This window comes from Mastigoproctus giganteus, chromosome 11 (assembly GCF_048544385.1).
Source record: "Mastigoproctus giganteus isolate SK-2022 chromosome 11, ASM4854438v1, whole genome shotgun sequence".
Classification (NCBI taxonomy): Eukaryota; Metazoa; Arthropoda; class Arachnida; order Uropygi; family Thelyphonidae; genus Mastigoproctus; species Mastigoproctus giganteus.
The window spans coordinates 81,760,425-81,777,073 of record NC_143585.1 but is presented as its reverse complement, the minus strand read 5'-3'; the positions used below and the strand labels follow the sequence as shown (position 1 = coordinate 81,777,073).

The 16,649-nt window shown below is 36.5% G+C and overlaps 1 protein-coding gene across 2 annotated transcripts in view; it reads right to left on the bottom strand.

Moving 5' to 3' along the window:
• LOC150078191 (voltage-dependent calcium channel subunit alpha-2/delta-2-like) overlaps nt 1-16,649 on the bottom strand; it is a 663,667-nt gene that overhangs the window by 8,417 nt on the left and 638,601 nt on the right. For both annotated transcript variants that reach the window (XM_090384688.1, XM_090384689.1), the window contains one exon: nt 3,034-3,172. In XM_090384688.1, coding sequence (XP_090240814.1) covers nt 3,035-3,172 — 138 coding nt within the window. In that variant the 3' untranslated portion in view covers nt 3,034. The remainder of the gene's footprint in view (nt 1-3,033; nt 3,173-16,649) is intronic.

Genomic DNA, 16,649 nt, shown 5'->3' with positions numbered 1-16,649 from the left:
GCCATTACTTATTAAAACAAGGGAAAATTTTATTGCTTTTCAAAATTTTGCAAATTCAGTTTTCATGAGAAGGAATATACTTTTGCAATTGGAAGTGTTAAGGTTGAATGATGGATGAATTGGTGGACTGTACCCTCTTCTATTTACATGGAATAGTATGTTATTTTTTATACAGGAACAGAATTTTGCAGAGAAAATTCTTTGCAGAGGTAGACAGGATGTTGGTACTCTGTTTCCTTAATGGGTGGGTGTCCACTTCTGCTCCTGAGTTGTTTTTCTTGGATTTGATCCTGCAATAACACTCTCTTCCAGCTTGGTTTTGCTGGTTAATATGAGTAATTTCTGTTAAGCTCTCTAGCTGCTGGTAGATGGCTGTTCATTGAACTCTTTGTCTTGAAGAATACTGGCGATGATCAATCTCTAGGATGTGATGCTTGTGCTCACTGTGAAAGTGTCTCTTCATCGGTTTCTGTTGTAGCCTACTTGTCCAGCTCATTGTGATAATCAGTCTCTGGGATGTGATGCTTGTGCTCATCTATGGACAGTGTCTCTTCATCGGTTTCTGCTGTAGCTGAGGGGATGACCATTGCACAGTACAGTTGATTTGTAATGTGAATGTGAAAATGTATTGTAAATAATTGTATACTGTACTATACTATGTCTATATGTATGGCAGATTTGCCAGATTTTTTTTTGGCTAGGGGCTGCTTTACTCAATAAATGAAAAAAATAAAAAATAAAATAAAAATAGGTTGCATTTTTGCCAATGTTTGGCAAACCTTAACTCCATAAATTTACATCTGGTCACTTTGACTAATCTCAACTCTTGTTTTAGGTTTCAATATAATGAATTGAACTCCTTTTGACTTTGGTTTTAATTTTTATTTAATTATTTCCCTTTATTTATTTATTTTTTTAGGCCTGTAATCTTAAGAAATGAACACTGCATCATTTAGTTGCAAACCAGAGCCACTAATAATTTTTTTTTCGTACACCACACAAAAATACAAAGAATCTGGAATCAATGAAAAATTTGGAAGACAGTTATCTGTGACTAAATTTTGACTGCTTTATTTCTGAGTTAGTTATTTTATTTAACAAAAGTAATTTAGCATTCTTTCATTTAGATCACTATTGAAAATTAATTAATTGAAATTCTTAATTTATGCAGTTTCTCATTACACATGAAAGAATTTTGCATTGCATGTAGTCTTCTGTAAATTGAAATAGTAATATCATCACATGAACTGTCCCGTAATATATAAAAAAAAGCATGTTGATTTGTTATAAAATTAAAAGCAAGACTAAAGACATATGCTCAGTACAAGCAACAAAACTAAATAAATTAATAATAAAGCACTGCGTCACAGTCTTCAGACAATCCTTGATTTCATAAACTGTAAAAATGCTATGACATATATTCCATGCTGTTACTGGGAGATAAGCTTTGCTTCTATGTCCAGTACAAGCAACAGACTTATATGCTGAGTACAAGCAACAAAACTAAATAAATTAATAATAATTAAGCTAAGCTATACATACGATCTAATAGTACAGTAGTAATAATAAAGCACTGTGTCACAGTCTTCAATACAACCTTTGATTTCATAAACTGTAAAGATGCTTATGACATATATTCCATATTTTAACCCCGGGGGCTCACATCTGGTGAGTATGGGCTTGGCAAACCCAGGATCCTGAGCTGGATATCATCATTCTCTCTCTCTCACACACACACACACAGTGGGGTATCTCGGGAATTTTTTTTTTTGGCTGGTGCAGCATAAGCCTCAGGCTTCCTTGTACCATATGGCTAATAATAATAATAATAATACTTTGCTTCCTTGCTAATACAAATATCAGTATCTTTCTTACAACTCTAGCATCAAAATTCTTATAATTTTGATACTGGAGTTTTAGAAAGATACTGATACAGATAAAGAACCTGAAACATGCTTATGACTTTCTTGTGGACAGTTCACTAGAGTAAAACAAGCGGGAGCTGCCATCTTCTAGAAATATCTATAAATTTAAATTATTTAATTATTCGATAAACTATTACTTCCATTAACATCAATACACTATTCATATTAATTAATGTAATAAGTTATGCTATTCAGTAGGTTTTTTTTTTTTTTTTTTTTAACATTTCATTAAATATTTCCGAATAGTCAATTATGGTAAATTACCTTAAATTTTCTTTTGGAAATCAGTGGAATCACACTCCAGATTTGTTAAAAAATAAACATTTATTTCTGTCCATGAGGTCAGTAAACAAGTAATTATTATAATAATTATATATACACAAATAATTATAATTATAATAACATAAAAGAGAAATGTAAATCGAACTTGCTATGCTAATTAATACTAATCAAATTAAAATACAGTACTAGCTTTATTAGCATTGGGTATGCATGTTAGTACCGTGTGGGTTTTGATTGCTGTGTTAGTTCCATGTTCATACAATGATGCTGCTGGGAGTAATTGAGCAAGTGACCACTGTGTATCTTACTCCTCTGTGACCTGTGCTTTCACGTCATAACAAGGTGACTGAATAAATGCCACTGCTCCAGCACAGACTGTTACTCTCAAACTACTGTTCACCTAGTGAGCTGCTCAGAAATTATCACTGTTATGGAATTATGGAGAGAAAGACACTAGGGTTAAAAACAGATGTTTGAAAGTAGGATGGTAGTTAAAATCATAAAAAATCAATTTTTTATGACTTGCTATGCTAATGTAATTTTTTTTTATTTTTTTAAAAGGTTTACAATATTTGTTTTGATTTTTTTTTTTAGTAAATTGAATTGAATCTTAAAAAATTTAAGTTGTTTCTTAACAGGAACAAAATTAATATTATGAAGTTTTAAATTTATTATATGAGATGGTTTAACAATATGCATTTTTTTTTGTCTAGATTCTAGATACATCTTTAAAAAAAAAAACAAATTAAATTCAATGCAAATCAAAAACATGTACATTAACAAAGAAATCCTAACTACTGGATATATAAATTGATATGATCATTACCTCAACTGATGAAACATGACTCTTGGGAAACGGACTGTTGAGTAAATACTTCCATTAAAATTAAACAGAGAAGCTCTGTCATGATGGCTATATATGGTAACGATAGACCTGATACTGATCCACAATCAGTATAGTCCTCCTAAATGATAAGATTACAGTTCTAACTTCAGTTTAAATGAAAAATTGAAATGTATTTACTATTAAATTTATTTTAATTAGTATAAATCAGTTGCCTACATATTTGAGTTAAGATTGTTATTTGCCTGAAGAATCAGATAATTCTAAAAACACCTTATACAAAGGTTGGTCGGATTGGAATTTTTATACTGGTGCATTAGCAGCAGTATACAAAGGCAGGTTGAAATTAATTTGAAATTAATGAATAATTCTCCAATCACTTAATGAATAGTGCTATGAATGCTATAAAACATTACTGTAAGTGGTGACCAAAGCCATTTTTCTTATGTACCATTGAGCAAACTATGTTTGCTGCTTAGGACACTGATCTCATATTGTGGTGGCACCTTTGCCATGAGTTGCAGTAATTAAAAAAATTCATATAACTTTTTCAATTCTTTAGCATTAACTAAATATTGACATCACTAGCTTTAGGTTTTAGGTGATTTTTCAAACAAATGCAATGAATTAAAGAGTCGAAAAATCTAAATCTTGTTAATCAGCCTCATTTTAGAAACAAATCTGATTAAAAAAAACAAAAAAACAAATTTAATAAAATAAATGAATGGAAATAAAAAAAGAGTACGGTACAGGTATATTTTTAATATTCAAATCATAAATGTTTTTTAAATTCAAAAATTAACAAACAGAACAAAGTTATATCAAATGTTACAGGATAACACAGTAGCATAACACAACATATGAAGCGATGAAAATGAAAATATATACAAACAGTTCTGCTATAATGTGCATTTTGGCAATGCAAATTTGCTTCAATGCAACTGATATATATTAGAGTAAAATGCAGGTATAATGTGATTTTCGTGTTGGCTCATGTGTGATTTCGTCTGCAAGTAACATCATGTGAACGCAAAACCCGGCACCAAGCTGAACATAGTGACCTGTGCAGCAATACGTACAAGTTTACGAAGCTTAAAAAATTTGTGAGAGCTATATTTCCCATTTACTGTACATGTATTGGTCGGAAACACACTATTGTCATTCACTATATTCCCAACTCATGTTTTCAGTATTTTCAGTTCGAACAGAAATTTAGCATCACTAGCATTAGCAAGGGCACATGATGCAAAGAAGCAAGCTTATATAGCATCAGCCCAAAAAAAAACCCACCCACACGCTCCAAATGTTTGTCTAGTTCTGCCTTGAACTAGATAAACAGTTTAAGCTATCAAATTCTATGATAGATGAAAGTTTGTTCCAGCAATCAACCACCTGCTGGCTAAAGGCAAACTTCCGCACATCTAACCTACAACTGTCTTTTCTCAAATTGAATTTATGCCCTCTCAGGAGATTATTCTGAGCAGGAGGAAGAATTCCATCAGCATTGAACATGCTCAAACCATTCAAGGTTTTATACACCTCAATCAGATCACCTCACAGGTGCCTAGTCTCCATACACTGTAATTTGCAAAACTTAAGTGTTTCTTCATAAGAGCAACCCCTTATTTCATTCATTAATCGTGTTGCCTTTCTCTGTACTCGTTCCAACAGCTCTACATCTTTCTTAAAATGAGACCTCCAGACCTGTATACAGTACTCAAGGTCTGGAGTACTTATACATTGTCTTATACAAGACCTTGTATAAGACAATGGCCTGACCATTGTCTTATACAAGGGGATAATCACCTCCTTATCCCTGTATATCATTAACAAGACACTATGGGCTACTCTTGCAGACCGTCTGCACTGCTCAGAAAACTTCATATCTGCCTGCACAATTATCCCCAGGTCCTTTTCACTCTCTATCTCTGTCAGTGTAGTACCACACAGTTGATACGTTACTCTGGGGTTACTGCTTCCCATATGCAGTATTTTACATTTGTCAATGTTAAACTTCAGTTGCCACCTCACAGCCCATCTACTCAACTTTTCTAGATCCAGTTCCAGCAGCCTATTGTCATTAGTGTCATTAACAATGCAGCTGACCTTCATATCATTTGTAAACTTGGATATTAAGCCTGATATACCATCATCAATATCATTAATGAATACAAAAAACAACAATGGACCCAACACCGAACCCTGGGGAACTCTACTAATAACATTAGTCCACGAAGAGCAGTGTCCATTGATTACCACTCTCTGTCTTTTTCCACTCAACCATCCCTTTATCCATAGCAGCAATTTGCCACTAATGCTACACTGCTCCAATTTGTGCAGCATTCTTCCATGTGCAACAGTATCAAAAGCCTTTCTAAGATCCAAATATATGATATCAAAATTATTCTTTGCATCCAGTTCCTTTGTGACTATCATAGTATCCAATCATATTGGTCAGACAAGACTTCCCCTTAACAAACCCATGCTGTGTCCGAGCTATAACTGAAGCCTTGTTTCGATGATCCTGCAGTACTTCTTTAACCAGTGCCTCCATTAATTTCCCTGGAACAGAAGTTAAACTAACAGGTCTGTAATTACCTGTTTCTCCCTTTGATACTCCTTTGTGAATCAGGGTCACATTTGCACATCTTCAGTTCATGGGTACCTCAATTTTAGTCCAAGGAAGCTCTCATAATTATGGCCAAGGGTTTAATTACTTCCTTTGCTGCCTCCTTTAATATAACTGGATAGATTCCATCCACCCAGGTTCCTTTCTTATGTTTATCTTCAACAATTTCTCTTCCACTTTACTCTCAGTTATTAAAAGATTATCTAGCTTACTGCCAGAGTTTAATACACCTCTGGCATTCCCCTCCCTGAATAACTCCTCATGTGTGAATGTAGATGCAAAATATTCATTTAGTTTGTTAGCTACCTGAGCAGGATCATCAACAGTTGAAACATCGATATCCAATGGACCTATCTGATTCATCCCCTTTCTTCTAGAGTTTACATAAGTAAAGAACTCTTTGCTGTTTTTCTTTAATCCTTTGCCAAAGATTTCTCATAATCTGCCTTTGCCTGCCTAACCTCCATTGTGACTTGGTTACAGACCAGCTTATATCTATCATAGGCTTCTGTGTCACCTGTTAATTTATATGTATCCCATGCATTTTTCTTCTCCGCCACATGTCTAATTAGTTCATCTGACATCCATTTAGGCCTAAATCTTGAACAATATTTCTTAGTTGCTATGAAAAGCCTAGTAGCTTCCAAGGTTATTTCTTTGAATGCTTCCCATTTTGAATTTGCTGTTGGTTACATCATCAGTTGGTCCCACCATATAGAATTTAAATTCATAAAGATGACTACGGTGTCCCAGACCACTGTAGTCATCTTTATGAAAGCAAAAACCCATCCCTTTACCGTTGATGGTAGTTACCTCTTTGTGTAAATCCCACTTCAGTACACCACTATCACTGCCACTTAGTGGTTCCTTTATCGGCAGATTCTTAATGCATGAAGAATCACTACTGATAATCAAATCAAGAGTATTACTCCCTCTAGTTGCCTCCCGAACATGCTGCTGCTGCTGCTGCTGCTGTAGAAAATAATTATCTAATAAATACACAAAAGCCTTGCTAGTGTGTGAGTGACCAACCCACAATTTCCAGTCAATCTCTGGGAAATTAAAATTCCCTATTATAAGACATTCTGATTTACTGGCCCACTCTATTTCTCTGCACAACTGCTCATTATACTCATCAGCTTCATTAGCCCTATAACACACACCTACTCTCATTTTTCCTTTTCCAGTGCTTATGTCACACCACTATGTCACAAACAGACTCAACATTGCATTGTCCACTAACATCATTTGGATGCACTTTCTTAGATTTTATGTGTTTACCCCCCCTCTCTTCCTATCCTGTCTATCCTTTCTGTACACATTGTACTCCCCAAATTTCAATTCTGCACTGCTTATGTCTGTGTGACACCACATCTCTGATATCCCAGCAATATCTGCCTTTGATGTCTTGACTAGCACTTCAAGCTCATCAAATTTATTAACTATACTTCTAGCATTGGTGTACAAACAAGTATACATGCACCTGTTTCTACCCTTAGTTACCCTAACACAGCCCATGTATTTACTTGTTCCACTATGACTCCCAGCAATCCTGGAAATTCCCATTGCCTTGCTTTCCAGGCTTCTGCTCAATTGCATTTCAATAGAAGCAGTGCAAGGATCACTTTCACCTCTGCCAGTGGCTACTGTTAATCTATTAGTCCGTTTATCCCCCCAAAGCTAGCAGTTTTCCGACCCACCTAACTCTACCTTGATAGCATTGGCAAATATTCTTGCACTCTTTCTATTTAATTGTATCCCATCCCTGTAGAAGCAGTCTCTCCTGTTAACAAGCAGATACCAGGCTGAGAAAAATTCTACCCCTAATTTCGTGAGGTGTGATAGCATGAGCAGAGGAGCACATTTCTGGAGGTCACTACCATAAAACAATAAAAACAAATTTCAGTTCCTGGTTTATTGGGCTTTTCTGTTTAGTGTAATCTAATTATAAATGGGTAGTAAACTCAATCTTATTGCATTTGTGATAATATGGATAGCTGGAATTCTGTGGGGTTTTTACTTTATTATGATGAAATGTGTTTCCCCTTCTGTGAAATCTTCAATCAAATCAAAAACATAAATAAATTTTCAGAACCTTCTCTTCATTCCTATTTTTTTAGCTTCGTAAACTTGTTACTTATTAGCATCAGCATTAGTAGAAGCATATGATGAAAGAAAGCAAGCTTATATAGCATCAGCCAAAAAAAAAAAAAAAAAAAAAAAAGTTCCTGTTTCATCCATCCATCCATTCACTCCAAAAATTTGTCTAGTTCAGCCTTGAATTTATTTATGCTGTCAACATAAATGTTGTTATTTGTAGAAGAATAAGAGAAATTAACCTTTCTCTTATTCTTCACATTCAACACTCTTAGTTACTTCCTTCCATTTTCAGGCTTATTTCAAATCTCATTCCTTTCTGTAAAATTTAAAATTACATTATGCTTCTTCTTGCAGAGCAGTAGCCATTTTGGGAGAATACTCAGTTTTCTTTTATTGTCTCTATGTTGTTTTTTAAAGGTTTTTTAAACCTTTAAAAAACAACTAGCATAAGGAAGATGTTTTCTGACCTAATAAGAGAGGAATAACAAATAACCTGAAACCATGTCACCACTTGCCTGGTACCATGCCATTCTTCACACAAAATCCAAATAGATGTGAAAACAGTAGCAGGGCACCTGATGGGTTAACTCCAAAAAAATTTCTATTCTTGTCCAGTTCCTCCTTGAATATATTTGGAAGTTTGTTCCAGCAATTAACTACACGTTGACTAAAGGCAAATTTCTGCACATCTATTCTACAACTGTAGAATAGAGTAGGAGTGTGTTATAGGCCTAACAGTAGCAAATCATTTCAGAAACTATTATAGTAAATGTTTTGAGTTAATTTATGAAGCCACAAAAATTTTTACATTTTTAATCAGTGATTAACAGTTAATGTGGAACGTTATTTTCGAGGGCCACCTATGACTTGCCATGCCAATGCTACTTTTAATTATTTAAATATTTTCAAGAATAATTTTAAAAAGGCTAAAAACATCTTTTTAATACACTTTTTATTAATTATTAATGAAATCAAGATAAATTTTCTAACAATGCTAGCATATGCATGAATTTGATGAAAGTGCAAATGAAGATTTTAATGCTAGTCACCTTGTTCACATCCTTTTCGGATGTGAATAGGGTACATGATACAAAAATGAAACCACTTCCAAGTGACAGGGATATCTTCAAGCAACCAGAAAAGTGTGCTCTGCAGCAGATGGGCAGCATAATTGTAAAACTGTAATCACAGCAGTATTTACCAAGCATGAGAAAGCAGAGTGCATACTTTGGTTCAAAGAGATATAGTCTGCCACTGCTGTTATGTATAAATTTTGAACACAGTTTAAAAAGAAGCCACTGAGTAGACTCGTGCAATCATCCAAGCAGGGGTGGCAGTTAAACAAAAAGTCAGTGAAGACACAGAGAAACCAGTTCAAAGACGTTTTACTAAGAACCCAGGTAAATCCATATGATATGTTAGTCAACAGTGTGTAACACATTGCATCAACGTATGAGAATGAAACCATGAGGATAAAAGTTTCTTGGTAAATTTCTCCATAATTACACTTTTGCAATTATGCTGCTATCTACTGCAGCACACACATCTTCTGACTGTTGAACAAAGACTTAAAAATATCATCTCACTTGTACAATTTGTGCAAGCCGTGTTCATCATTATTGACTGCTTACCTTTTTTACTGTTTTAAATTTTACAACCAAAAAAAAAAAAAAAAAAAGAAAGAGTCAGTGAACAGAAATATTAATTAGTATGTATATATATTACAGGCGCCTCTGTAGCCAGGTGGGCAGGAGCAGCAGTGCGTAGCACACACTTCTTGATTAGACTGGGGTTCGAGCCCGTTACCACCAAATACGGAAAGGTCAGGGAATGACCACTGCATATCCCCAGAGCAATATGGCCTTAGTTGCTAATGCTCCTAAAAAAAAAAAAAATATATATATATATATGTCCAAATTATATAAGTTATAGTGTAATGTAAGTACTTCCATAGTTTGAAAATCGATGTAACCACTGGCCAACCGTACCTCGAGTATACATGAAAAATTACATGAAAAATATAAAATATTAGGTTAATTAACATAATAAGCCTTACATGGGAACCCATTTTGCAAGAGACTTTGTCGAGGGCTAAACCCCTACAAAATAAAATCCCATGTTAGACCCATCGGTTTCTGTTATCATATGCCTGTATACCAAATCCAATATCCATTATTATGGATATTGGATTTGGTATACAGGCAGATCTGTTTTGGGTGATCTGTCCATATCCCTATTTTTGCCATAAGTCCTGTTGTTTTTAATACAGGAAATGCGATAACAATCTTCCTTCACACACATTTTTGGTAAATGTGTGTGAAGGAAGATTGTTCCAGTGAAAAAAATTAGAGGGAATAAATAAAGAAGAGAAAAAATTAGTTCTGTGAATTTGGAGTTGAACAGAGAATGGATAGGTGAGTGTTCAGACAGGCCTGGAAGAGAGGTGGAATTACAGAATAACTGAATATCTCAATGATGGAGACTAGAGAGAATTTGTAAGGGATGAGTAGTAGTAGTAAGGGAGATATGTGATGCAAGAAAGCAAGCACATGAGCTTATGTGTAGTATCAGCCAAAAAAATCAATTTCACACATCCATTCCCTTTAAATGTTTGTCCAGTTCCTCCTTGAATATATTTGGAAGTTTGTTCCAGCAGTTAACTACATGTTGGCTAAAGGCAAATTTCTGCACATCTATTCTACAGCTGTAGAATAGAGTAGGAGTGTGTTATAGGATTAACAGTAGCATAGCTACCCTTTTTGGGGCTTGGAGGCAAAGAACTTTTTCAGGCCTCTACTTAATTAATGAAAATTGCAAAAAGAAGAGACAGCCAATTGCCTTGCCTGCCTACATGGTAGCTATGCCACTGAGGCCTAATGATTCTGATGAGTATAATACACAACTGTACAGAGATATAAAGTGGGCCAGTAAATCAGAATGTCTTATAATTTCCCAGATATTGACTGGAATTTGTGGGCTGGTCACTCACACACTAGCAAGGCTTTTGGGGATTTATTGGATGATTGTTTACTACAACAGCATTTTTGGGAGGCAACTAGAGGGAGTAATACTCTTGATTTGATTATCAGTAGTGATTCTTCATGCATTAAGAATCTGCAGATAGGAGAAACCACTAGGTGGCAGTGATCACAGTGTGGCTGAAGCGGGATTTACTCAAAGAGGTAACTACCATCAGGGGGTAAAGGGAAGGGTTTTTGCTTTCGTAAAGACAAAACCTGAGACAGAATTTAAATTCTATACGGTGGGACCAACTGATGATGTTACCAACAGCAAATTCAAAATGGGGAGCATTCAAAGAATTAATCTTGGAAGCTACTACGCTTTTCATACCAACTAAGAAATATTGTTCAAGGGTTAGGCCTAAATGGATGTCAGATAAACTAATGAGACACGTGGCAGAGAAGAAAAATGCATGGGATACATATAAATTAACAGGTGACACAGAAGCCTATGAGTAGATATAAACTGGTTTGTAATCAAGTCATGAAGGAGGTTAGGCAGGCAAAGGCAGATTACGAGAAATCTTTGGCAAACGATGCAAAGAAAAACAGCAAAGAGTTCTTTTAAACTCTAGAAGGAAGGGGATGAATCAGATTGGTCCACTTAATATCAATGGTTCAACTGTTGATGATCTTGCTCAGGTAGCTAACAAACTAAATGAATATTTTGCATCTACATTCACACATGAGGAGTTATTCAATGAGGGGGAATGCCAAAGGTGAATTAAAATCTGGCAGTGAGCTGTATGATTTTGTAATAACAGCAAAGTGGAGGAGAAATTATTGAAGAAAAACATAAGAAAGGTACCTACAGCTGGATGGGATCTATCCAGTTATATTAAAGGAGGCAGCAAAGGCAGTAAGCATAATTATGAGAGCTTCCTTGGACTCAGGAGAGGTACCCATGCACTCGAAATGTGCAAATGTAACCCCAATTCACAAAGGAGGATCAAAGGAAGACAGGTAATTACAGACTTTTAGGTGGTAGATGACTTTCATCAACCGGTGAAATACCACCACTTTGCTTATTGGAGGCTTGAAGGGGTGAAACCCATGTTTAGTCTCTAGAGCAAAGTTTTCCGGCATCCCCCTCCTCCATACTTCTCCTTCAACATATGCACGGTACGAAGTACTATAGGTTTTGATACCTTTCGTGCTTGGGGTTTTCATAAAAAAAAAAAAAAACCTGCTAGGTTAACTTCGGTTCCAGGGAAATTAATGGAGGCACTGGTTAAAGAAGCACTGCAGGATCATCTAGACAAGACTTCAGTTATAGCTTGGACACAGCATGGGTTTGTTATGGGGAAGTCTTGTCTGACCAATTTGATTGGATACTGTGATGTGGTCACAAAGGAACTGGAGGCAAAGAATAATTTTGATATCATATATTTGGATCTTAGAAAGGCTTTTGATACTGTTGCACATGGAAGACTGCTGCACAAATTGGAGCATTGTGGCATTGGAGGCAAATTGTCGTATGTATAAAGGGTTGAGTGGGAGAAGACAGAGAGTGGTAATCAATGGACACTGCTCTTCATGCATTAATGTTATTTGTGGAGTCCCTCAGGGTTCAGCGTTGGGCCCATTGATGTTTTCTGTATTTATTAATGATACTCATAATGGTATATCAGGCTTAATGTCCAAGTTTAAGACAATACGAATGTCGACAGGGTTCTTAATAACACTAATGACAGTACGCTGCTGCAACAGGATTTAAAAAAGTTGAGCAGATGGGCTGACAGGTGGCAACTGAACTTTAACATTGACAAATGTAAAGCAGTAACCCCAGAGTAATGTATCAACTGTGTAATACTATGCTGACAGTGGTAGGGAATGAAAAGAACCTGGGGGTAATTGTGCAGGAAGACATGAAGTTTTCTGAGCAGTGCAGATGGTCTGCAAGAGACAGTCTGGAGGCCTCATTTTAAGAAAGATGTAGAGCTGCTGGAACGAGTACAGAGAAGGGCAATAAGATTACTGAATGGAACAAAGGGTTGCTCTTACAAAGAAAGGCTTAAGTTTTGAAAATTACAGGAGACTAGGCACCTGCGAGGTGATCTGATTGAGATGTATAAAGCCTTGAATGGTTTGAGCATACTCAAGGCTGATGGTATTCTTCCTCTTGCTCAGAATAATTGCATGAGAGGGCATAAATTCTAATTGAGGAAAGACAGTTGTAGGATAGATAAGCGGAAGTTTGTCTTTAGCCAGCGAGTGGTTGCTGGAACAAACTTCCATCTGTCGTTGTAGAAGTTGATAGCCTAAATAGATTCAAGGCAGAACTAGACAAACATTTCAAGCGAATGGTGGGTGAAATTAGAAGGTTTTTTTTTTTTTTTTTTTTTTGGCTGATACTATATAAGCTTTCTTTCTTGTATCATGTGCCTTCACTAATGCTAATAATCTGAGAAAGCAGAAGAATCCCATCAGAAGTCAGCTGTCCAACCCATTCAAGGCCTTATACACCTCAATCAAATCATCTCTGCCTAATCTCCGCCACCAATTTTCAGAACTTAAGCCTTTGTTTGTAAAAGGAACCCTTCACCAATCTTGTTGCCCTTCTCTGTACATGCTGAAGCAACTCTACATCCTTCCTAAAATGAGGCCTCCAGACCTGTATGCAGTACTCAAGATGTGGCCTGAGTATTGCCTTATACAAAGGGATAATCATCCCCTTTTCCCCACTAGCAAAATTCCTGTATATCATTCACAATACCCCATTATCTGCTCTGGCAGCCTGTCTACATGCTCAGAAAAATTCATATCTGACTGCACAATTATTCCCAGATCTTTTTCATTTCTACCACCCTAACTGTAGTATCACACAGCTCGTACGTTTCACTGTGGTTACTTCTACCCATATGCAGTACTTTGCATTTGTCAATGTTATTTTTTGGTTACCGCTTCTCAGCCGATCTACCCAAATTTTCTAGATCCTGTTGCAGTAGCACACTGTCATTACTGTCATTAACAATCCTGTCAATCTTTGAATTATCTGTAAACTTTGACATTAAGCCTCATTAAGCTTCATCAATATCATTGATAAATAAACAAAACAACAGTGGGCCCAACACTGAAGCCTGGGGGACTCCACTAATAACTTTATTCCACAAAGAGCAGTGTCCACTGATTACCACTCTCTGTCGTCTCGCACTTAACCATCCTTTTATCCATTGCAGCAACTTACCCTTAATACCATACTGCTCCAATTTGTCTTCCCTGCACAACAGTGTCAAAAGCTTTCCTGAAATCGAAGTATATGATATCAAAATTATTTTCTACATTCAGTTCCTTTGTAATCACATCATAGTATCCAATCAAATTTGTCAGACAAGACTTTCCCTTAACAAACTTGGGATATCAGAGACGTTGTGTCACACAGATATAAGGAATGCAGAACTGGCATTTGGGGAGTACGATGTGTACAGGAAGGATCGACAAGATAAGAAGGTAGGAGGGGTTATACTATTAGTTAAGAAACATATAAAATCCAAGGAAGTGAAGCGAGTCGACATTACTGGAGAGTGCAGTGTGGAGTCAGTTTGATGTGACATAAGCATTGGGAGATCAAAATTGAGAGTAGGAGTGTGTTATAGGCCTAATGACTCTGATGAGTATAATAAGGAACTGTACAGGGAAAAAGAGTGGGCCAGTAAATCAGAGAGTCTTATAATATGGGATTTTAATTTCACAGATATTGACTGGAATTTGTGCGTTGGTCGCTCACACACTAGCAAGGCTTTTGTGAATTTATTGGATTATTGTTTTCTACATCAGCATGTTCGGGAGGCAACTAGAGGGAGTAATACTCTTGATCTGATTATCAGTAGTGATTCGTCATGCATTAAGAATCTGCAGGTAAAGGAACCACTAGGTGGCAGTGATCACAGTGTGCTGAAGTGGGATTTATTCAAAGAAGTAACTACCATCACGGGTAAAGGGAAGGGTTTTTGCTTTCGTAAAGGTGACTACGGTGGTCTGAGACAGTATTTAAATTCTATACGGTGGGACCAACTGATGATGTTGCCAACAACAAATTCAAAATGAGAAGCATTCAAAGAATTTATCTTGGAAGCTACATACCAACTAAGAAATATTGTTCAAGGTTTAGGCCTGTTTGAGAACGAGCGTAGCCTGTGCTGACGTAGCTTTTTGCTGCTCCTGGAACAGAGAAGTTTTTTCTGATTTATTTTCTGTTTTATTAGCTTAAATTGGCATATTAACTTATTTTCTGGAGTAGCTTTATATTCCTATTTACAATACTTAGTTTAAAGTAACTTAGATAGAGATTTTGTAGGTATTACTTAGTATCAGTAAGGGTATCAAATCCACGTGTTCACTCGTAATTGCCGCCATTGTTACGTGATACAAAATATCTCGAACTAGATAGCATAAGCTTAATATAGTATAGTACATAATATTGTCAATTAATCGGTGAAATCTATTAATCTTGTTGAACTTCATTGTCAATTAAATTGTACTTTTAACTATACATATAATGACTTATGTTACGTAACATAAATAATTAGTAAAAATAAATAATTAATACTTAACTTGATACGGAAGTTATATAAAGGGATTTCGTAGATAACACTCGATACTGAAACATAAATATAGCATTATAACTGTGTTGGGATACAAGTTTAGGGTTTTAATTTTGTACTGAAATTGAAATTTTATTGAAATTAAATCAAAATCATGACTCAGACCAGAGCAGCAAAGCAAAAGGCTCAAGCTAATGGGAGTGCTGTGGCTCAGGGGAGAACTGAGGGGGGGCAGTTGCCCTCTGAGTCACAGCCTTTTAAAATGCACTACTTGCTTGATATTTGTGGAGAAGTCGGGTACGGGACATGATACTGCCAGGGGGGGGGGATGTCTTTGTGTGTGCTCGATGCAAGGAGTGTAAGGAAATCAGGCGACAACTCAGCATTGTTATGGGCCTATACGTGAGCTTGAAGGACAGGGTGGATGCCCTCGAAGGATTAAAAGTGAGGGGCCCATCAAGCTCTCAGCTGCCCACACCAATGCCAGAGCTTGCACTTGGTCATCACGCAACACAGCGGTAGCTCCCAAGGCAGAATGCGCTGGTCCCAAAGGAACTAGTAGTTGTTGGTGACTCTATTGTCAGGGAAACGGGAAACATGCTTTGTAAAAAGGATAGGTGGAACAGGACTAGGGTATGTCTGCCAGGGGCAAAGGTTGATGACATTGTAGAGCAGATATCATCTTTTAAGGGCACAAAAGGTGATATAGTTGTACACATTGGCACTAAAGAGTAGGAGACCGGCAGAATTGCTTAACAAGTACAGGTCACTGTTGAAAAAAAGCCGTGAAATAGGGTTGAATTTGAAAGTGTCTGCAATTCTGCCCAGACACGATAGGAGGGAGTATATGATGAGAGCCTTGTCGATCAATTCGGCCCTGGAAAGATTGTGCAAGGCTCAAAGGGTAGAATTTTTTTCAGCCTGGACTGTACTTGTTAACAGGAGAGATTGCTTCTACAGGGATGGGATATACTTAAATAGAAAGGGTGCAAGAATATTTGCTGATGCTATCGAGGCAGTGTTAGGTGGGTCGTAAAACTGCTAGCTTGGGGGGAGACAAAGACGAATAGATTAACAGTAGCCAATGGCAGAGGTGAAAGAGATTCTTGCACTGCTTCTATTGGAATGAGCAGAAGCCTGAAAAACAGGATGCAGGATATTTCAGAGACTGCCGGGAGTCATTGCGGTACAATGACTCCCGGCAGTCTCTGAAAGTCATTGCGGTACAAGTAAACACATGGGTTGTGTTAGGGTAGCTAAGAATAGAACTAGGTGCATGTATACTTGCATGTACACCAATGCTAG